This window comes from Planococcus citri, chromosome 5, assembly GCF_950023065.1.
Source record: "Planococcus citri chromosome 5, ihPlaCitr1.1, whole genome shotgun sequence".
In the NCBI taxonomy this organism is placed as follows: domain Eukaryota; kingdom Metazoa; phylum Arthropoda; class Insecta; order Hemiptera; family Pseudococcidae; genus Planococcus; species Planococcus citri.
Genome location: NC_088681.1, coordinates 13,571,592 through 13,596,050, shown reverse-complemented (window position 1 = coordinate 13,596,050; position 24,459 = coordinate 13,571,592). Strand labels below are relative to the sequence as shown.

Sequence of the window (24,459 nt, the reverse complement as noted above, 5' to 3'; positions counted from 1 at the left end):
GAATCTGAAAAATACATTGATATTCAAATTCACCACCTTTGAATTAGTAGGAATCAATATGTCACATCATATTTTCATAATTTTTCAAAATTAGGGAGGGGCACGGGGGGCACTGAGGGGTTAAATCGAAAAAGTAAGGTCATATTCGATCTCAGCACCCTCAAAAACCTAACAAACAACACGTCACATGCCGTTCAAATTTTTTCAAATTTTTAACCAAGTTTGGGGCACTGATGGGGAGGAGGGGTCAGAAGGGTTATATCGAAAAAATAAGGTCATATTCGCACTCAGTACCCTCAAAAACCTAACAAACGCAACGTCACATTCCGTTCAAATTTTTTAATTTTTAATCATGTTTGGGGCATTGGGGCACTGATGAGGGGGGGGGGTAGAAGGGTTCAATCGAAAAAATAAGGTCATATTCGAACTCAGCACTCTCGAAAACCTAACAAACGACACGTCACATGCCTGTTCAATAATTTCACATTTTTACGGTGTTTAGGACACTGATAGGGGGAGGGGGGTCACAGGGGTTAAAAAGAAAAAATATGTGAATATTCGAACTTAGCACGTTCAAATAAGGTCACTCAACTTTCCAAAGATTTTAGAATTTTTATCAAAATCAAGTACCCTTGCGCCCCCCCCCCCCCTAAAAAAGCTCAACGAGTGAAGATCTCATTTTGAAAATCAATTCCTTGAAAGGAAGATCGCAAAGTGTCTGAATGAAATTTTTCAAATTTTTAAATGATAGCATTCAACTTTTGCATTCACCATGAAAAGCTGAGCTTTCACAGTGAAAGTTCAACCTTGAGCTTTTCTGATTTTGATCATTGATAGGGAGTCTTCAGCCAATTCTCATCATAATTTTGAAAACCAATTTGCTCCAAGTTTGATCAATCTTGAGATATAAACCGTCAAAATTTGACATTTGGCACCTGGCAGTCCTGCAAAAAATCTCCAATACGAGAAAATTATGAGAGACACACCCCCCCCCCCCCTCCATCATGGATGTTGGAAGGACTGAAAATTCAACAGAATGTCTTAGTATTGATGATTAATCAAAATCCGGGTTTTCTGATTACACTTAAAAGATCAATGTTACAGGTTGATTGTCTTTTGAGAATTTATGACCAATAAAGAAATCTGAATCATGTCAATTGTCAATCAATACATTTAATCAGCAGCACTTGATCAATTCCAAAACTTCAAGGTCAATGTCACATAATTCTGTGAAGAAAATGGATACTTCTGAATCAGTATTAATCAACAAATCAGTCACAATTGAATTGATCGATACTCAGAATGAAGGACAATATTGATCAATCTAAAGAAATTAAAGTCAATACTTGAAGCCAACACAGAATTCTGCCAAAGGTAATACTTTAGAATCAACATCAATCCACAAATTATCTTTAATTGATCAATTACATACAAGAATTTGGGGTCAATGCCTTGATTGGAATCTGCAAAGGCAGTACCTCTAATCAATCAACAAATCAGCCACATTTGATCAGTTTCAAGAAGTGTTGATGTCAATGACTCAAAGTCAGTGCAGAATTAGCTGCAAAGGCAATAGTTCTGAACCAACATCAATCAGCAAATCAGCAACGTTTGATCAGTTTCAAGAAGTGTTGAGGTCAATGACTTGATGTCAGTGCAGAATTCTGCAAAAGCAATACGTCTTCGGAATCAACATCAATCCATTAATTATTTTCAAAGGATCAATTGCAATAATCTTGGATCAATGTCAATTTATGTTAGGGTGAGCCAATATTGAAATCTCCAAAGGTAGAACTTCTGGATCAATGTCAATCTACAAAAGTCAACCAAAGTTAACCAGTATCAGGAAGTTAAGGGTTAAGGTCGATGACTAAATGGTAGTGCAGATGCAGAATTCTGCAAAGGCAATGCTTCTGAATCAACATCAATCCACAAATTACCTTCACCTGATTAATTCCAATAATTTCAGGTCAATGTCAATTTCAGAGTGAACCAATATTGAAATCTGCAAAGGCAAAACTTCTGGATCAATGTCAACTAACAAAAATCAGCCAAACTTGATTAGTTTCAAGAAATTAGGGCCAATGACTCAGTATCTGTGCAGAATTCTGCAAAAGCAATGCTTCTGAACCAGTATCAGTCAACAAAACATCATCTGCAGTTAAATCTTGAGTTCAACAAGAGTAGAACTTTTGGATCAATGTTGATCTACAAATCAGCCACATTTGATTAGTTTCAAGAAGTTATGGTCAATGACCTAATGCCAGAGCAGAATTCTGCAAAAGCAATACTTCTGGATCAATACCTATTCAATATCAATCGACAAATTATGTTCAGTTGATCAATTTCAAGAATTCAAGGTCAATGTACATGAATCTACAAATCAGCAACACTTGATTAGTTCCAAGAAGTTGGGGTCAATGGCCCAATACCAGAGCAGAATTCTGCGAAGCCAATACTTCTGAATCAGCATCAATCAACAACAAATTATCTTCAATTGACCAATTCCAAGAAAAATTTAGGGTCAATGTAAATCTATACGGAATCTACAAATCAGCCAACTAGATTACTCCCAAGATTACAAGTTAGGGTCAATGAGTCAATGCCAAAGCAGAATTCTGCAAAGGCAATACTTCTGAACCAATATCAATCTACAAATTACCTTCAGTTGATCAATTCCAAAAACTTAGTGTGTCACTTCAGAGTCTAGCAAAAGGTAGAAAGCCACAATTGATTAGTTTCAAGAAGTTAAGGTCAATGACTCAATGTCAGAGCTAAATTCTGCAAAGGCAACACTTCTGAATCACTATTACCAATCCAAAAAACATCAATACAAATCAATCCAACATCATTCAACCAACTTTACTATAGATCAATCACAAACAGACAATTCTCAGGGGTCAATATCCAAGCCACATCGATACCTCCCATCCTAACCTGAGTCAACGTGAAAACAAAATGGCTTCCAAAGTCTCCACTCATACATTCGACTTCTATAGGATATACCTCAATTAGGTTAAATGAACACGTACATATTAACATCGTACTCATCATACGTACGTTTATTTAAACACCATATCATTAAATCACTCAAATACGTTAGACAATTACACGGTAATTTCACCTTAAAACTTCACTTCCTCAGCACACTGGAATCGATAGCCTAGGCCGACAACAACCAACAAGTTTAGCCAATCGCAACAACAACAGCCATTCCATTTGGACAACGACAACGATTGACGATTCGCAGTCAGTGAGCCACAGCCACAATAATAATACATACCTAATACATACATAAACAGCAGCGGAACTTCACACATACGTACAGTAGATGCGATATTTCGACGCTATATTCTCATCATTACTTGTACATGACATGCCGCACCCTTCGAGCTTAATTGTATTTGTAATACGAGTCGTCGTAGTCGTGGTTTCTGGTACCTATACCAAAGCAGCAAACGGAAAGGAAAGGAAGATGCATCGCGAGATCCTCCTACAAATGCATACAATTATAACAACCCATCTCCTTGTACACATCGAAAATGTCATTGCCTAATGTCACCGTGTTACGATGTGGCATTGCATAGAGTCACATTCACATACACACACGCGCCAATATAAGAACGAATGCGGATCACACTTCATTAGTGCGAGAATTTTTTTCATGATGCAATTCTCCTTGCCAGAGTCATTTTTTTCCACTGCTTCAGCTTCCAATAACTGGCGTACATGACTTACACGTTTCATTTCGTTTCCACCTCGCGGCTCTCGCAGCATAACAAAAGTTGCACACAGAGTAAGTACTGGTAACCCTTCAAGGTAGTCGATTTTGTTAACTATTGATTGTCGACCTCGCCCGAGTCCATTGGTACACGGATCAAACTGGTTAACGGGAAGACCGACGACGACGCTAACCGATAATTTAACGTATCCGCAACGGTGAAAAAAAAAGTGCCGATGCCGGCAAAATACCAACGACGATGCAACAAGGTTCTTCTCTCGCATCTTCTTCAACGTTTCTTCTCTCGAGTATGAATTTTTCTCCCTCGTCGTTCGAAATACCGCCTTTAGCGTATCCGCGTGTACGAGCTGAGTAATTTCAATAAATCGAGAAAACACTTGAAAAAAATATTTACATCTCATTCTCTGTTTCTCCTCTCCCTCTCTCTCTCTCTCTCTCTCTCTGTGGTACTTATTATAGCCTTCTTTGCTCATGTTCATGTATTATATCTGTGCTGCATAACGTTGTTGGATCGTCTTAGAGTTAAACAGCATTTACATAGCTGGACGAATACATACATACGCGTATTATTATTATTACTATTATTTCACATGTGCACTAACGATGATGATCGCCCAGCACCCGACAACTTTCTATCTGGTAATATTAAAATAACAAATTTTCTTCTGCTAAGGTGTTTGTGATCATGTTGAAACCGGTTTCCGCGAGCAACCAATGATCGCCTTCTTCTAATGACGACTGTGTAGCTACTTTTTTCCCAACTTATTCCACTATTTATCCCTTAGCTCCAATGTTTGCTCAAAATCTATCTCTATATGAATATCTAATCGCCAAGACAGGTATTTTACGCAATCCAGATACCAATTTCTTGTACACTCTTCTACTTTGTTGAATCAGCATGCAACCAATTTACTCCTCAGACTCGGCAGGAGATCTCTCGATGATTCATCCCTTCCTTCTCGCAGTCCAGGATTTCCTCATCCCTTATCCTGTGACACTGTCGTTTGACTTGTGCGACACTGCCGGAGGCAGAGCACTCGTCAAATCGTCACCAACTCCAATCAACAATACCAGGCTAATTCGCGGAAACGCGTAGGTCGAGCCCCTCATCGTAGAGGTCATCAACACCGAACCTCACACGCACGCATATACATAGAGGTACCTTATACAACATACTATAGGTATAGCAAACACGAAACCACCAAGTTCGCACGATACACTTTCAACCCTGCTTCATCATCGACAACAACGTTGTAGGTAGAGGTACCTACCTTTTTATTGCTGTTTTTTTTTTCATTTTACTTTGTGTATGCGCGTCGATTTAGTATATACTGCAAGCCTATAATTACCTAAGTGTATCCACCGTGTGGTACTTCCGGCATCGTTTTCTATATTCCCTGTGTTCGACTCTTTATACGTACGAACCTACCTATACAAATATCGAAACCACTTCGCACTTGGAAAATGAAAAAAAAAAAAAAAAAAAAAAAAGGAATAAAATAAAATCGAGCTAACCAGTTTCTCTATCGCCATTATTATTGCCGCGGCTACGTAAATCGGTTGGCAAGGTGGTGCGGAGCACGCGGTTCAAATCGACTACACTTAACCGGAATTCGCGTTAAAGATGTCAATGTACTTTTCGTATATACCGTTATAAAATGTAAACAATGCTTAAAAATCCAGTATTCGCGCCGATAAAAATCATATTATGACTAATAACACGAGTGGTCGAGCAGGTAAATTGACCAAAAAAAGCGCAACGCCGAAAAATCATGTACTGGTGCCATTTTTAAAACTACTTTTTGAGTGGGGAGTTGCGAATGGGGTGGGGTGAGTAGCGTATGGTACAATGTACTTCCTTTTTGCATTGAAAATTGGGAGGAAAACGATAAAAAGTTGAGCACGTGTGAACAGGAAGAGAGACGTGTGCCAGAAGGACGTCAGTACTGCGAAATCCCCTTCAGGAAGGAAAATATTCCTCAAATTAGAGTCAGAGATCAAAAATGTTTCCCATTATTTGGAAGAAAAATCATTAATTTCTGAGCTCAAAGTTTTCCAGAGAAAAATACTCAAATTTGAGTACAGGGTTGATTAAAATTTAGCTAGTTCATATATCATTGAAAAGCTCTTGAAATTTGGGATCTAATGAAGTAATGACTTCTAGAAGAAAGAGCATTGAACTTGGGTTTCAAGTTCGATAAGTCGAGAGAAAATCATCGATTTTCAAGAAATCAACTTCATATTCCAGTTCAGCTGGTTCAAATAATTTGAAAATCGTGATCAAAATTCAATTTCAGGTGCTTAAGTTGATTTTTGAATTTTTGACAAATTTTTGAAAATATAAAAAATTAAAAAAAAATGTTTGAAAGGCAATTTTTAAAATTATCCAAGAAATATCTTCAAATCAATTTTCATACATAAATAACAGCTAAATTTGGGCCATTCTGGAGCCACCGGCGATTTTTCAATTTTCTCCAGGAAAATCAATCAAAAAAAGCCTTTAATGAAAAAATTCCAAAACTCCAAGAAAATATTTCTAACAACGGAGTCAATTCCATAATCCAAACTCGACAAAACAAACCATACATTCCAAAGGGTAACCTCTTTCAACACATTCACTCACACACTCGAATCCTTCTCCTCACATCTCTGCTTTCCATTTCATATAAACTCATTACCATTACAAAGCATCGATCAACCAAACCAATCCAACCCATCATCATCTAGTACGAGTATAAGGCTTCTCTTTGTTTAGTTCAACTCTTTTAAAACAGTTTTAAGACAAGCAAAGCAAAAAAAAAATATCATCAACGCGTGCACGAAACGTCAACCTATCGCCATCGTGCCATTTAAGCCGATTACTCACGTCGCTACGTGTTCTAATACGAAAAATATTTCTTTATTTCACGATAAACAGACGTATTAGCTCGAGATGGTAATAACAGTAATAACCATACAATGGTCATTATGTCGGAACTAATGAACCCATAATCCAGTCATTTACCATCGCGCGAGTGTTTATTAAAAATGAATAACGTAAACAAGACCTAAGCTCATCGAACAACAAAGGCGAGATAATCCGATTTTTGAACGTATCGAAGAGAACGCAATTTATTAACTCTTTATGGTTAAAATTAGTACTGTAATAAGTTTTACGAAACCTGTTGAATGAGGAATAATATCTACTTATAGATGTATAGGTAGGTAAGTATAGGATTATTAAACGTTGTATTCGAGTTTTGTGTAGTGATTATTGGTCTTTGTTAATGATGACACCTGTTCAGGTGCGAGAGAAATGGCGAAGTTGGGGAAATAGATATTCATGCAGCTTGACGAAGTACATACAACTCAGACTATACAAACTTTCAAATGGAGATTGGGTTCTGCAGCAGATCAAATCCGAATTTCTACAGAACCAATGTTAAAAAGTATTAATGCTGCAATGAAAACTCAGTTTTGTAGCTCCACAGTTGTCTACCAGCTACTGCAGCATGTAATTTGGGTGACAGTGCCACAAAAAGACACTTCACACTGCAACATCAGTGTTAAAAATGATCAACGCTGCAATGAAAAACCGGTTTTGTAGTTCCACAGTTGTCTACCAGCAACTGCAGCGCTGTGATTTGAGTAGAAGTGCCACAAAAATATACAAAAGACGCTTCAGACTGCAGCATCAATGTTAAAAAATGATCAACACTGCAATAAAAACCCGGGTTTTGTAGTTCCACAGTTGTCTACCAGCTACTGCAGCGCTGTAATTTGAATGACAGTGCCACAAAAAGATACAAAAGACGCTTCAGACTGCAGCATCAATGTTAAAAAATGATCAACGCTGCAATAAAAACTCGGGTTTTGTAGTTCCACAGTTGTCTACCAGCTACTGCAGCGCTGTAATTTGAGTAGCAGTGCCACAAAAAGATACAAAAGACACTTCACATTGCAGTAAATGAACCCAAATTTCCACAGAACCAGCGACATCAGCGTTGTAAAGTATCAATGCTGCAATTAAAACCCGGGTTTTGTTGTTCCAATGTTGTCTACCAGCTACTGCAGTGCTGTCATTTCAGTGAGAGTGCCACAAAAAGATGACAACTTTGATGTAGTTTTGAATAATGGAGTTCAAGATAGTGGTGAGTATTGGTTCAAATCTTGGGGCTATAAACCCGAAAGTCCCGAAACCAAAACCACTCAAAACCCGATTCCAATTACAACTAAAAATTAATCTAAACTGAAGCTTTTATGATTTGGCAAACCTCAAACTGAATAATAAAAACCTAATCCAATATTACTTAACTCAAAACCAGACACCAGAACCAAAATCAGTTCAAATTATCTCAGTTTCAGGGTTTCAAGGTTGTCGCAGAATGTTTTTTTTTACAAACAAGACAAACATTATAAAAACATGGAAGTCGACAAATCTGATCCAATGAACTGAAATCAAACCTATTTTTCTTTTTGTGAACCCAAGGCGGGTTTGTATTCAACTTTTCCAAAAAAAAAAAAAAAGTAATGTTGGTTACCAAAAATGCTCAAAAAAGTACCTAACCAAAAAATTTCTTTAAAAATGAACTACTACAGGGTGTCCAGAAAAAAATGGACATGATGAGAAAAAAAGAAGTATGGAGAAAAGTTCACTTTTTAGTAGTTCACTCATTTTTTTATGCAGTTTTATTCATTCATTATTCATTTTTCTGAACTGGGAATTTTTTCTTTCTTTATGCCCATTTCTTTGGGACACTCTGTATGAAACTTTTCAGCTAAAGAAGCACCTTTTTGGCAACTTTTAGCAACAAAGTGAGCATTCTTGCAATTTCTAACAAAAATAATTAAATTTCTGGCAAAAAAACCAGACATTGACAATTTTATTTTAACAGAAGGAAGGGCTTTTTTTTGCCAATTTCTGGAAAGAAGTGAGACTTTTGGACAATTTTTGGAGGATAGTGAGACATCTTGGGAATTTTTATGCAAAAAAGATGATGGCACAAGAAGCAGCAATTTTTGAGAATTATTAGCAAAAAATTATATTTTATAAGAATTTTTTTCAAAATGCAAGACTTTTTAAATTGGTCAAAAATTATATTTTTCAATTTTTTTTGCAGCCTTTAGATTAAAAAAAAAAATGGGATTTTTAATTGCTAAAAAGTCAACATTTTTGGCATGAGGCAAGACTTTTTGGAATTTTTTCCAACGACAATTTTTGACAATTTTAAGATATCATGTCAATTTTGGACAAAGCGAGATTTTTGACAATTTTCAGCAAAAAGCAAGACTGATGATAATTATTGTGAAAAACGGGACTTTTTGGCAATTATTGGCAAAAAATGACGATCTTTCAAAAAAAAGTGGTCAGAAAGTGAGACAAAAAAAAAAATCACCAAGAATTTTGGGACATTTCTAAGCTAGAAAAAAACCAATACTTTTTGGATTATGCAGGAACTTTGAATTTTGATCAGTTGCTGCAGAAAAATCAGAATTTGCCGAAGATTTTAGATCACAGCAAACGGAAGTGGATTCTGATCCATCAATCTAGGTGATATGAACCATGATTCTGTTTTGAATACTGAAGGACTTCTGTCATGGGATGCCTGAACAGGTTTTCTGAGGCTCAGTCCAGATGAAAATGATCAGATCTGATCAATTAGATCATATTCACAGGCATTTCATGCATCCAATCCGATTGGATCAAATCTGCTCAGACCTGAAGCCCTGATTGAAAACAGAACAGATCTGATCAGACCAGATCAGACGTGAACACTCCCTACATCCAATTAGATCTGCCCAGATGCGGATTAATCTATTCAGATCTGATCAGATTTCACCACTTTTCAATGGAGTAATTATTTTGCTGATCTGAAATGAATATCTTTTGTCCTTCTCTTGTTCTTGTTTGTCTCAAGAATTCACTTTCAGTCAATTTTGTTAGAGCTGGAGTCAAAATTATTTCAGTATTTCAGCAAATAAAACTGACCAGACTTTGACCCACTATAAGTAATTCATTGATAAAATCTTAATAGCCTGCAGGCAAATTCACAAATCGCCGGTCAATTTTCACACATCATCGGACCCATCCATCCCTACAACCTGCATTAGCACTCTTGGCTCTGATCCTACTCACTTTATAACCTCTACTCCATCAATAATAAACTAATAAACAAACAGTACTCACCATTAAGAGACGAGTTCGGACTGCAAGATAGACTCATTAGAACCAAGGCAGCAGTGCATTCGTTCATTTCATCTTTATTAAAATCATCGTTTGAGCTACTAGTCCTTCTTTTACGAGATCTGCAAATCAAAATAGAAGACCAACACGATTAGTTTGGACAGTTGCGATAAAACCGTGTTAACTAATCGCCAATTCAACAGCCATTAGTTTGACTACAAGTGAATACTAATAAGCTAACAGAAGGATGGAAAGAAATACCGGTACCATACAGCATAATGCAAGATATATAGGTAAAGGTATACGGTACACCCTGGTACATACAGTTGTCTTGGAGTATGGTACGCGGCGTAATTCGCGTATGACGTATAAATTATATTGTAGATATTATAGCTACATGCTATAAGGCAGGCATTATATCAACTCTGGTTTACCATTTAATTACAACCTTCTTAATAAATAAGTACATATGTATACATTCTCAACTTTCTACTGTGTATCCTACGAGTATAGGTAGGTACACAACTCGTGTGTATACGCACTACTACCCTATACTTCGCGGTTCGTTTATTCGGCTAATTCGAATCGTGCATTTGCACTCGGACACGCACACTTGAAGAAATTTTCTTCAAGATCTACTGCTAGACAATGTTGCTGATATTTGGTCGGTTGTGGAAAGTGCTCGTACCAATGATCATCTCATACATACAAAGTCAAACAACAAAATACGCCAGTGTAATCTTTACACATCTGAAAAGTGGATTACCAGTGTACTAACATTGTAATACGCGGGCACCACGATCTCTCGCCCCCTCTCCTCGTATCCATACGCCATCATCATCCTTTACATGTCAATTTTCATACTTTTTATCACATATATTCGTCGAGTATATGTACATGATATATTTGCCTACAACCGAACAGCGAACAGAGAACAGCGAATTACAAACGTATTTCAAATTATGACCGCAAAACGTGACCCCCTTTTAGCGTTTATTAGGTCGAGGATGGTGTTAAGTAATCGAAATGAAATGTAAACGCGCGAAATACACTCTTGTTTTCTCTCTGGCCTCCGCCCTTCTGTTCTGTGAGTTGATCGCGAATGATCGCGATGCTTTCCCATTCTTCGTGTGCATAACTATCTATAAGATATGTATAGATGGAGACGTAAAGGGAGGTGAGGCGAGGCGACGTCGACGAGTATTTTTACTCTGTAATTCGCTCCTCATCGAGGAGCTGTCATAGATTGTGGATTCGATTCGCTTTATATCCAATAATGATGACGACGACGACAACGCTTGGCAGCTACCATAGTTCTTTTCTCCATACAACCATTTGAAATATGCTCGATTGTCATTTATGTATGTGTATAGTGCTACACTATCGAGTAATTATTGTGAAATACATATTTCGTGTATTAAAAGTACAGCTATACGAGTAAGAGTATATAGCTTATACACTTCTAACACACATTCGTATACATGGTCGAGTCCTTTCAACGTTCTCTATGATTCGATCATCAATTTTATATTCATCATGCTATAACGTAAAATAAGTTAGACCAAAGACGACTGACGAGACGCATAGTCTGGCACATTATTACAATTAGCCCAGTTCTCTCGACGCCATCGTATTCACCATGGCACATCTATCGTTTAATTTAACGCGTAGAATTTCAAATTTACCAATATCATTCTCATTCTCTCTTCTTCACATCCACACACAGCTCACAGATAATCATTCCAGAGACATCTTTTAATGAAAAATTTTACCCCATACAAAAAAAAGATCAGAATGTTCGCAAAATTTCTCATTTCAATTTCATTACGTAGAATTTTTTTTTTTGCGAACATCTCATAGTCACATGTAAGTTATAATATACGTATGTAGTCGATTGAAGGTCGCGTTTTAAAAAAAAATTAATGGCGTATTTACGACGGTAAATTTTTTCCTATATGTTTCGCGGTTATTGCGCGAATTTGCGGCGATAATGCGCCGTTTCGGTGTAAACCGCGAAAATTCGGTAATAAAAAATGACTTTCGACATTACGATTTTCGAATACCTAGTTGTAGTTACTCGCATGTGAATTCCTTTCCAACGTCAAGTGCAAGTGGATAATTTAGACGAGTTATGAATGGTACAAGTTTATTGTTTTTTTTCTTCCTTCTCGATTTCATTAACGATATTGGAATTTTTGGGCAAATTTTGACTACTGTGGTTGGAAACACTGGTTTGGAATGGCCTCTGAAAATTTTGCAACGTAGAATATACCGGTGTAGGTTCGATTTCATTGACCAAAATGTATCTTTTTTTCGCCATTTTTTGGTTGATACTGCATTTTGGAAAACACCCTCTCAAATTACAAACATTTAAAGCACAAGTTGATGGAATTTTGAAGTTTTTTTGGAAATATAATTGATAGAATTTTTTCCAAAGGATTGCATAAGAACTTTTGGATTAATAATTTCAAAGCAAGATCAATTTTTTCAAAAAAATATACATTCCAATTCTGAAACAACAAGGTTGACTTTCAAAATAATAAAACTGACTTCAAGATCTTAAAAGCCACAATCATCCTATAAGGTGTCTAACAAATAGGACAACGTCCCGAAGCAGGACTTCAAAAGTTTCGATAGAGGGAGGGGGAAGGGGAGGGGTAATCCACTCTCAAAAAAAACTGCATACAAAAAATTGGAAAAAAAATTGAAATAACAAAGTTTGACAACAAAAATAGAAAAAACACAGCTTTATCAGCATCTTAGGCAAAAAGAGAGACGTTTTGGAAATTCTGACAAAATGAAAACTTTTTGACAATTTTTGACAAAAGACAGGACTTTTGTGTCAATTTTGACAAAAAAATGGACTTTTTTGATAATTTTAGCAAAAAATGAACTTCTTTAATAATTATTGCAAAAAAAAGACTTTTTTGAAAATTTTTGACAAAAATGGACTTTTTTTTGATAATTTTGGCAAAAAAAGACCTTTTGAAAATTTTTGACAAAAATGGACTTTTTTAATAATTTTGACAAAAAATGGACTTTTTAAAAATAATTTTGGCAAAAAATGGACTTTTTAGGTAATTTTGGAAAAATGGACTTTTTTAATAATTTTGGCAAAAAATGGACTTTTTTGACAATTTTGGAAAAAATGGACTTTTTTGATAATTTTGACAAAAAATTGACTTTTTGATATTTTTGGCAAAAAATGGGCTCTTTGGATAATATTGGTAAAAAATGGACTTTTTTGAGAATTTCGGCAAAAAATGAACTTTTTTGAAAAATTTTGACAAAAAGTAGTAAGTTGAGAGTTGAGACTGTTTTTGACCATGATGGCAAAAAACAGGAATTTTGACAAAAAAAGGACTTCTTCGACAATTTTGGAAAAAACAGACGTCATGGATCCTTTTGACCAAAAAAACAGATTTTTTTTTGATATTTTTTGTCAAAGCTGAAACTTTTGACAATTCTGGCAAAAGAAAACATTTTTTACAATTTTGATAAAAAGCTTGACTAATTTTGATAATTTTGGCAAAAATGGACTTTTTTGACAATTGTGGCAAAAAATAGACTTTTTAAAGATTTTTGTCAAAAAACGAGCTTTTTTGACCATTTTGAAAGAAATTAGACTTTTTTGAAAATTTTGAAAAAAAACTTCACTTTTTCATCAATTTATGTAAAAACCGAAATTTATAAACAATCCTGGCAAAAAGAAGAACTTTTTGGACATTTTTGGTACGAACAGAAACCTTAGCCAATTTTGAGAAAAAATAAGACTTTCTTTAAAATTTTGACAAAAAAATGGACTTTACAAAAATTGTTGACAAAAAACTGAGCTTTTCTTGACCATTTTTAACAAAATTAGATTTTTTTGAAAATGTTGGAAAAAAATTCATTTTTTCATCAATTTAAGTAAAAACCGAACTTTATTGTCAATTTTGGCAAAAAACAGAACTTTTTGTAGACTTTTGGCGCGAACAGGAATCTTAGACAATTTTGAGAAAAAATAGAAACTTTTTTAACAATATTAGCAAACGAGACTTCTTCAAACTTAGGCAAAAAACATGGACTTTTTTGACAATTTCGGCAAAAAACGCGACTTTTTCCGCAATTTACCCAAAAAAGCATCACTTATTAAGGAAATTCAGGCGAAAAACCCGGATATCAGGACACACGAGCAAAAATCAGGTTAAAAGTAAGCCAAGTAAGGTAGTAAGCATAACCTCCTCGTTTAATTTGTACGCTTCATCTACCACAAATTACTATGAAAAAACCCAGCTCTCGAATCATTCCGACAAATTACAAGGGTTCTCAAAATACTTCGCTATTATTTTGAGAACCACCGTTCCTTATTCAATTCCACAGAAACCGATCGCAAATTCGAGGAATTTTTCGCTGAATAATTTCACGTAATTTCTCGTCATTTTTTCTCCATAAAAATGAGCTATTACCCAGAAAAATACCGATAGTACATAAATGAACATGATATTCAAATCAGGGCCCTAATTCATATTTTACGCGCCATTGAATCTATCAAAAAATTCACTACGATTCGATGCTCGAATGACGGGGTATTTTTTTTTTCAATTCGGCATTCTTGTAATATTTCCTTCATATTCTTTGCAAAAATGCATCGGGGCTAGATAAGGGGGGGGGGGGGTCGTCAATGGATATGCAAGTCAGGCAGCTAGTTTTAAGATAATCAGGGTGTCTAGAATTGAAAATGATTGCTATCGAGAATTTTTAGAACAATGATAATGAAAAATTTGGCACTTTGAGCCAATTTTCATCACATGAGAATTCATTTTTTCAAAATTGCGTATAGAGAAAATAAAAATTGAGAAAACATTCGATACAATAAATAAACTGTCATCTCAGATGGATGAAAACAAATCAGCAAACCTAATCAATTGGAAATCCCTTCGAAAAAAGATCATTTACCAACCTAGGAAAAATTCACCACTGGAAAATAATCAATCAATAATTTTCATCATGAAACACTCAGCAAAATATAAAATCCAGTCAAATGTACCACGCTCGTAGTTCTCTGACTCATTCAAGTTATCAATGTACCACTTCACAGAAATCCCTCCGACCCCTTATCAGTTTATCTCTGCATTGGACCAATTAACCGAAACAGACTATGATTCCCCAAGTTCACAAGTATGTACTCGTATTATGCTGAATGAACTTCGGCTAACAAGTTCTATCATGAGTAACACGGTGAAAATATTTCGATGATTAATACATATTACCGGCTGCTTATCACAAAACGAAATTAGTTGACGTCACGATTGAGTAGACTCTAACTCATCGCTGCTACATAAGCAGATTCTATAAAACAAAGCTTTATCAGTGAACGCACAGGCACAGAGAGGGTATGTCTCCATGTGTATTACGTACAATATGACGTCATTATCCGCAATGCTGAGAATGCGTTGACAAATCGCAATCAGCTGGCGAGTATAGTGATTCAATATTGATACATATAAATCAACTTCAAGGTTTGAAAAATGTGGCATCGTGTAGGTATACGAATAAGTTTTCAGAAGACAGGTACGGTACATTGCAGTACACACAATACGAGTACAGGTAACCAACAGGTACGATTCTAATTTGGACATTCCATTGTGGAAACCATCAGCCAATTCTTTTCACCGCACCGGTCGTGAAAGTGAAATTATTAGAGTGCTTCCAAACAGCATTCATATACTCGCATATACCGGTAGGCCTGCAATTTGTGAAACCGCGTGCTCTCAGCAACGCTTCCTGGTAGGTGAAAGCGACAACAGCACCTGTACCTACACGTATAGGTACAGGTAGGTAGGTAAACTACACACTACCTATCTAGATAGATATTTCCTCCAATACATCATCATTATTACCGTATTATACCCGCGTATCTACAGGTACAGCGCACGTACCAGCCTCACAGAATGCCAACTCGAGTATACTTTGGCGGAATTTAATCGCGGTCAATGCTAGAAAGCTGCTCATACATAAGCCGGCTTCATCGAGCCTTCCATTCGATTATTGTACAGTACACCATGGAGAAGATGATACGCACGCCAATGACCAAAACTTTTCGCTGCTCGCCTCCTCGCATTCCAAACGATTATTTACGCAAAAGGCGCGGGGGATTCCGTTCACTTTGTAAGCGGTGAATTACGTCACATGTGTACTGCGATGCCTTGATAACTTCCTACGCACTCCTACCGGCGCGGACGCTGCTGTTGTGACTCGTGTTGTCATGTCCTTTCTTCGAAGAATCATGACGACCAACGGGTATTTGTTAGTTTCGTGTTATGTACGATTCTAATTCTGCTTTCGTGTTTACCTCCAGTCCAGTTGAATGGCTCGATTCGGAATTGAAAAAGAGTGGAAAACAAGCGTTAATTAATTGAAAACTATTCGGACAGGAATTTCCCGCTGAGATGGTCGACGTAGTGGAGGTCGAAGGATTTCCGCGAATTGTTGAGAACCATTTTTATTCGGAAGAACAGGAATCGAGAAGATTGCAGATTACATTCGTAGCTTGAAATACAACACCTTAAGAAAGAATTACAAAAATTGGTCTTGAAAAATCAGAATTTTCGTACCGAAGTTGAGTTATTAATCAATCACTGACCTCTTCCCACCCCCCCCCCCCCCCACTTAATGTTTCCTTCTTTCAATATTTTTTGAAAAATTTCAGTCAACGTTTTCAAAATCAAATCCAGAAATATTTCAAATAGGACCATCAATAATGTTGAAGAGCACATACAAACACTAAAAATGACAAAAAAAATTGTTAAAAAATATACATACACGAAAATTAAAATTTTATGGATAAAAAAACTCAAAATTCAGGAGATATTATCAAAATTATGAAAACCATCGTGAAACTGTTCCAAAATGTCAAAAAAAAATTCACAAAATAGTGCAAAAATTCACTGAAAATAACATAAAATTCGATAAAATAGCATTAAAATTAGGAATAACCTTGAAAAACAGGTAGAAAGTACCTACAGAAAAACTGGGAAAAAACAAAAAAATCACACGAAAAAATGAAAAAAGTAAGAAAAAAAGAGTGAAAACTACTGAAAGTTCAATAAAACTCCACCGAAAAAATTACAATGAAATATCTCAACATGATTCAAAATTGTAGAAAAATTGAAAAAAAAGATACACATCACTGAAAATGTAAAATTGAAAAAAATGTAACTTTTATCAATTTCTTGTGCATTTTCTGGTTTTTGGACATTTTTGTATTCAATTTTTTGGTAATTTCAACTGATTTTTGGCAATTTTCATTTTTTTTTTGGTACATTTTCTGGTTTTTTGATCATTTTTACTGATTTTTGGAAATTTTTTTCAATCATTTTTTTACGTTCTCTGGTTTTTGCTAGTTTTTAATCGGTTTTTAGGAAATTTTCATCGATTTTTGGCCATTTTTTTTCATTTTTTCTGTAGGTTTTCTGGTTTTTGCCAATTTTTAATCGGGTTTTTGGAAATTTTCATTGATTTTTGGCCATTTTTTGTCATTTTTTGGAACGTTTTTTAGTTTTTGTCAACTTTTAGTCATTTTTTTGAAAATTTTCACTGATTTTTAGCCATTTATTTTTTCATTTTGTCTGTACGTTCTATGGTTTTTTGCTAATTTCTATCTGTTTTTTGATAATTTTCACTGATTTTTTTAAATTTGTTTTTTTGAAATTTTCACTAGTTTTTGGGTAATTTTTTTTCATTTTTTCCTGATTTTTGGCCTTTTTTGGTACATTTTTTGGTTTATGGGAATTTTCATTCAGTTTTATGGGAATTTTCACTGACTTTTGGCCATTTATTTTCTGATTTTCGGTAATGTTTATTCGGTTTTTTGGCCATTTTTACTAATTTTTTTTGTACGTTTTCTGATTTTTGCTAATTTTTAATCAGCTTTTCGGTAATTTCACTGATTTTTTTTAAAATCAGTTTTTTGGACATTTTCACTGATTTTTGGCCATTTTATTTCTTTTATTCTGCACGTTTTCTGGTTTTTTGGTAATTTTTACTGATTATTGGCCATTTATTTTTTCATTTTGTCTGTACGTTACATGGTTTTTGCTGATTTTCATCAGTTTTTTGATAATTTTCACTGATTTTTTTTTGAATCAGTTTTTTGGAAATTTTTACTGATTTTTGGCCACTTTTTTTCGTTTTTTTCTGGTTTTTGGGTAATTTTTTTTTTATTTTTCACTGATTTTGTTCATTTAATTTTACGTTTTTTGGTTTATGGGAATTTTCAATCAGTTTTATGGTAATTTTCACTGATTTTTGGCCATTTTTTTTTATTTTTTCCCTAAATTTTCTGATTTTTGATATTTTTTAATCGGTTTTTTGGTCAATTTTATTCATTTTTTTATACGTTTTCTAGTTTTTGCTAATTTTTAATCGAGTTTTCGGTAATTTCACTAATTTTTTTAAATCAGTTTTTTGGAAATTTTCACTGATTTTTGGCCATTTTATTTTTTTTATTCTGAACGTTTTCTGGTTTTTTGTAATTTTCACAGGTTTTTGGCCTTTTTTCTATTTTTTGGTACGTTTTTTGGTTTTTGCTATTTTTCAATCAGTTTTTTGAAAATTTTCACTGATTTTTACCATTTTTTTCTACATTTTCTAATTTTTTGTAATTTTTACTTGGTTTTAGTGATTTTTACTTTTTTAAAAAATGATTCTTATCAGTTTTTGTAATTTTTGGTAGTTTTTGGTAATTTTTATTAATGCTTTGTTACTTACAATACATTTTCAGTATGTTTTACTGATTTCTGGTAAGTTTTAATAGGGTTTTTGGTAATTTGTTGAATAAAGTATCTTTTTTTTTTTGTAATTTTTTTGATTTCTAGTCATTTACTCTTGTTTTTGATTACTTTCACTTTTTTTTCAATGTTAATCGTTGCTGACTTTTGGTAGGCTTTTCTGGTTTTCAGTAATTTTTACTTGTTTTTTTTTTTAGGAACTTTTTCAAATTTTTTATGATTTTTACATGATTTTGTCATGTGATTTATACAGATCTCTAGTAACATTTATTAGCTTTGCCACGAGTTTCCAGTCATTTTCACTGATTTTTGCTGGTTTTCCTGATGTTTTGTGATCTAAGCTGGTTTTTCGATTAATTTCTCTGGTATCAGGGAATTTCCTGTGATTTTCTCGCATCTTCCATTGGCTTTGCAACCTAAATCTAAGCACATAAGGTGTCTTAAACACACACTCATATGGTATTCTGTTCCATAAAGAATAATTGCTCGTTTGACATAAACGCCATATCATTCGAATTGCGGAAAATCACATTCGCCAATTTTTTTTCGCTCGACTTGTCCAAACGAAGAGTCCAGTCCATTTTTCAAAGCAACAATTTATTGCACGATGTCCTTGGAATTTGTTGATCTTATACAAATGTATACGTTCCAGGAAGCACACAACTTCGCGATCTGAGCTGTTGTAGAGTTGCAAGCGCGAAAAAAAAACACATCGACCTTGACATAGAAAAATGAGCGAGCAAGGTTAACTACTCGAGTCAGATTTTCGAAATGTACATTGTACACTATCACTAAAGGTACCTAACGAGTTACAGATATGAATTTTTGAAAAATTCTCTTGATTAATTGATTAGTTTTTGTTAACTCGGGCGAAAGGGTGTTGGTTGGGTGGTGCTCGTGTGCTGTGTTCTTGAGCTTGGTTGATACCTGATGGTTGCGTGTTTAAAATCATATCGAATCGGTTTGCGCTTTATGGCTCTCTCTCTCTCTCTGTTCTGTGGCCGGTCGATAATGAGAAATTTACCGCTAACCACACCACCGCCGTTCCGCAGCAGCGACCAACTGTCTTGTCAGCGAACGCAGAGAGGCTCGAGCGGAGGCGTAAGGCGTATGACGTCATTGTTGCCATTCGCATTATCAAATTTACTCGTATACCGGCGTGGATTGTTTTTTTTCGATGCCGAAGCCGGCTTCGTCTTCCAGATGTGGGCGTTGAAGAGCTGGAATTTGCAGCAGCAGGGTGAAATAGAGTGTTGGTGTTGTATCGATGTGCTATAGGCTTTTACGTAGTTCTTTTTTCCTCTCCTGCGAAAAGAACGATTTCCTTTCCTACAGTTTTGACGGGGTTTTTCAAGAGCAGTTTTATTAAACTTGAAACATTATTAATTCCACCGAGTGGGCGGAACTGGAAATTTTTACGCCGATTGAAAGAAATAGCGATTTGTTTACTCGAAATCAATTTCCTAATTTCACTTGGGGAGGAGGGGAGGAATTGGTGAGTATTCATCGAGTGGAGGATTTGAATTTTTGCCAAGGAGGTGTTTTGAGAACAGAACAGAAAAGAGAGGTAGAAAAAGTTCGGCAGTTTTTTAGGGTAAAAATATGTGAAAAACAACTTTTTCTGCGAAATTGAAATAAAAAAAGAATTAAAAAAATGCAAGAGATGAAAAAATCGTAAACAGCGAAAAAATACCGAGAAAATTTCGAAAATGTTTGGATTATTTGTTGATAATTTGAGGAACTGGTTTATGGTTTTATTTTTTCTTCATTTGGATCCCATAGACATAAAAATTGATACTTGAAAAAAAATGAGTTGAAAAGATTTTAAAGCCTGAGTAAATTAGAAACGCTGAAATTGGTTTAAGTTTTACATCATTTATATTTTTTTCGAGTTTTGAGTACTTACCTATCAAATTATGTAAAAGTGTAACCCCCCCCCCCCCCCCCCCAAAATAAACAAAAACTAGTGCAAATTGTAAATTATTAAAAATTAGTAAAAATTACTGAAAACTCGTGGCAAATTACAAAAATTATAAATGCTAATGAATGCTGCCAAAAATCACTAAAAATCACTAAAAAATTCAAAAAATCACAAAAAATTTAAAAAATCACTAAAAAAAAAGTGAAAATTAACAAAAAATCAGACACAAGTCTACCAAAAATCAGCAACGATTACCACAAAAATAATAATAATAAAAGCAAGCAAAAGTAATCAAAAACAAAGCAAATGACCAAAAATTTTAAAAAAATACCAAAAACTCATTGTAAATTACAAAAAAATAAAAAATAGAAACTGACCCTAAACCAGAAAATGGCCAGAAAAATGAGAATAAAAATTACCAGAATTCAGTGAAAATGACCAGAAATGAAGATAATTACTGAAAATTTATTGTAAATCACAAAAAATGATGAACTCATTGTTCAACAATCGAAAACTGATGACAATTATTTTTATGAAAAGTAAAAATCACTAAATCCGAGAATAAAATGGCCAAAAACCAGAAAATGTAAAAAAAAAATGAATAAAAATCACCAAAAATTACCAAAAAACGAATAAAAAATTTCAAAAACCCGAAAAATGTACGAAAAAATGAATTAAAAAAAACAAAAATCAGTATAAATTACTAAAACCCAGAAAATGTGCAAAAAAGTGAATAAAATTGACCTGAAATTAGTGAAAATTAGCAAAAAACGATTCAACAGTGCCAAAAACCAGAAAATGTAGGTACAAAAAAATGAACAAAAATTGTCAAAATCAGTATAAATGATCAAAAACCAGAAAATTGTTGAAAAAAATTAATAAAAATGACCAAAAATTAGTGAAAATTCTTTTTAAAAAACGATTAAAAATGACCAAAAACCAGAAAATGTACAAAAAAAAGTGAACAAAAATAGTCAAAAACCAGAAAATGTTTACAAAAATGAATAAAAATTGCCAAAAATGAAAAATCAGTGAAAATTCTCAAAAAACCAAGCATAAAATTAAATTCGTAACAAACGAGTAAAACTTCCTAAAAATTGGGGGAAAAAAATTACTAGATGAAGAAATTAGGTAAAAAAAGGACCAAAAGACGATTGAAAATTACCAAAAATTAATTAGGAACCTAAAATCAAAGAATAACCAAAAACTAATGACAATCATTTTTTTGAAAATTAAAGATGATTAAAATCAAGTAAAAATGGTCAAAAACCAGAAAATGTCAAAAAAATTGCACAAAAATTACCAGAAATTATTGAAAATTACTAAAAAATCAAGTAAAAATTATCAAAAATTAATTACCTGAAATTTAAGAAAACTCATTGTAAATAATCAAGAACACTAATGACAATTATTTTTTTTGAAAATTAAAGATGACTAAAATCAAGTAAAAATGATCAAAAACCAGAGAGAATGTCAAAAAAATTGCACAAAAATTACCAGAAATTATTGAAAATTATTTAAAAAATCAAGTAAAAATTATCAAAAACCAGAAAACGTTCATATAAGTAATAAATAAAAATTACCAATAATTAGTGAAAATAATTAAAAAATCTAATAAGATTCGCCACAAATGAGTAAAACTTTCCAAAAATTAGAAAAAAAATTACTCAAGGAATTTAGTGAATAAAAGTACCAAAAAACGAGTGAAAATTACCAAAAATTAATCACCTGGAATCTAAGAAAACTACCGAAGACTCATTCTAAATAACCAAAAACTAAAGATAGTCATTTTTTTTTGAAAATTGAGAATTACAAAAACTGAGTCAAAATTACCAAAAACCAGAAAATGTGCAAAAATGCATAAAAATTACCAAAAAAATAAGTAAAAATTATCAAAAACCAGAAAATGTCCAAAAAAAAAATGAATAAAAATTGCCTAAAATTAGTGAAAATGATCAAAAACGAGTAATATAAGTATGTATAGGTACCAAAAAACAGCAGTAATCATGTCTGAAAATATCCGAAAAAGCATAAAAAATCACTGAAAAAAATGTCAAATCATTTTTCATTCAAAAATGAATTCATTTGCTCCTCCCAGTTCCCATGATAAGCTCAATATCCCCTTCAAACACCTAAACTTCCATATAGTTCAAGTTTTCGAGATCTAACAAGACATAAGAACGCTTTCGGTATCAATTTGATGGCACCAATCGACCTATATGTTGCTAGGCAGGTCTACGACGAGCAAGTACATACACAATTTTCGATAACAACAGGCGTAAAAAATATAACAACAGAGAACGAAATTCCCATAAAATATTGCCCAACCACGAATACGAGGAGTACTAATAGTGTTACGATGCGGTTGGGTCTTCGGTGCTACGTACATAGCCAAAGAGTATTAAGCAACCTTCTCGCAATAATTCTATGTCAAGGTTGTTTCTCCATTTTTATCATTTCGCTACTCGCTGCGTTGACCTTTCCACTACGTACTCACTCCACCCACTTTTTCAACTCGCTATTTTAGCCGAACCGAACCGTGTGTTTTCATCTTCTCGATATGGTCAGTAAAAAGTAAAACAATCAGCTGGCTGATATTTTAATTAACACAAATTACAACAACGACAACCGTAATAAAATAATACAGCAAAACCTGTACCTATATTACGAGGAAGAAGAACAAGAAATGCAGAAAGCACAGACATGTTTGCAACGTGTAAACGGGGTCTAAAAAATTCGACTCTTTTAGCAACCTTCGATTATCTTCGTTAATGAGATTCATTTCGCGAGGAAAAAAATTTTTTTCCGTAATGAGTACAGAAGAATACCTATTCAAATTGTCATCTTTAGCGAATGACAAGGTTACACGAGTCTCAAGAACACTGAAAAAAATTTTGCAAACGAATCAACATGAGGACTGATGAGGAGGTTTCGAGACAGAAAAAGAAATACTCAATTACCACAGAGCTGACACATTTTACGATATAAAAAGCTATAGGTTACCTCTACATCACTCCCTCGAGTCTTTACATCGGATCAGTATATGATAGAAAAGGTATATAGGTAATTCACCACGATGTGAAATTGAAACGCCAAATGGATAATACAGTACAAGTGAGTGAGCATACAACACACGAGAATAAACTCTATAGGTAAATTCATCGAACGAGTAAAACCAGCCTAAGGCGATCGATGCTCCGGACACGTACCGTTTAATAGCATATTATTCTTGCATTTAGCTTTATGAGATTTCTTTGTTCGAAGCCTCAGGTAAGTACCTACTTGGTACTCGATGGTATGATTTTTTTCGACGAAATGGCCCAATTCGTACGAATCTGCGATGCATCGATCGAGATATGGGCTGGAATGTTTGAAATAATCGTCACTCCCTTCACCGTTGGGAAACTTTGCAATTATCTCGAAAATAATGGACTCGATTTGAGCCACCTTCGCGGAGCTAAATTATAGCAAATTTTCGCCGCGAAAATTTTAATTACGAATTTTTTCGCTGAAACGGTTCGTTGACGAAGAAAATTACTAAAAAGGGTGTAAGCGAGGTACTCGAGGCGATTAATTACCCGAATGTTTCGCAAAACTTGCAATTGAATTGAAAAATTTCAACAATAAGTCGAATGAGGGTGTTTAAATCACGTTTCGATCGTAAATTATACGTATTATTATTATTTATTCGTATGTATATCTTTCATAAAGAGAAATTTCACTATATACGTAATAACGACGAATATTTCAGGTTTGTATTTTAGGCAGTGCTGATTCGCAGAGTACACGAAATCGAGAATAATACAATCGATATAGGTAGTAATTACTTCGATAACTTCATTTACTCGAACGATTATTTTCG

The 24,459-nt window shown here is 34.2% G+C and overlaps 1 protein-coding gene across 2 annotated transcripts in view; it reads right to left on the bottom strand.

Annotated features, from left to right (window-relative positions):
* Nucleotides 1-24,459, bottom strand: part of LOC135849047 (zinc finger protein 395-like) — a 134,357-nt gene that overhangs the window by 71,946 nt on the left and 37,952 nt on the right. For both annotated transcript variants that reach the window (XM_065369188.1, XM_065369189.1), the window contains exon 4: nt 9,909-10,027. In XM_065369188.1, the coding sequence (XP_065225260.1) occupies nt 9,909-10,027 (119 nt within the window). The remainder of the gene's footprint in view (nt 1-9,908; nt 10,028-24,459) is intronic.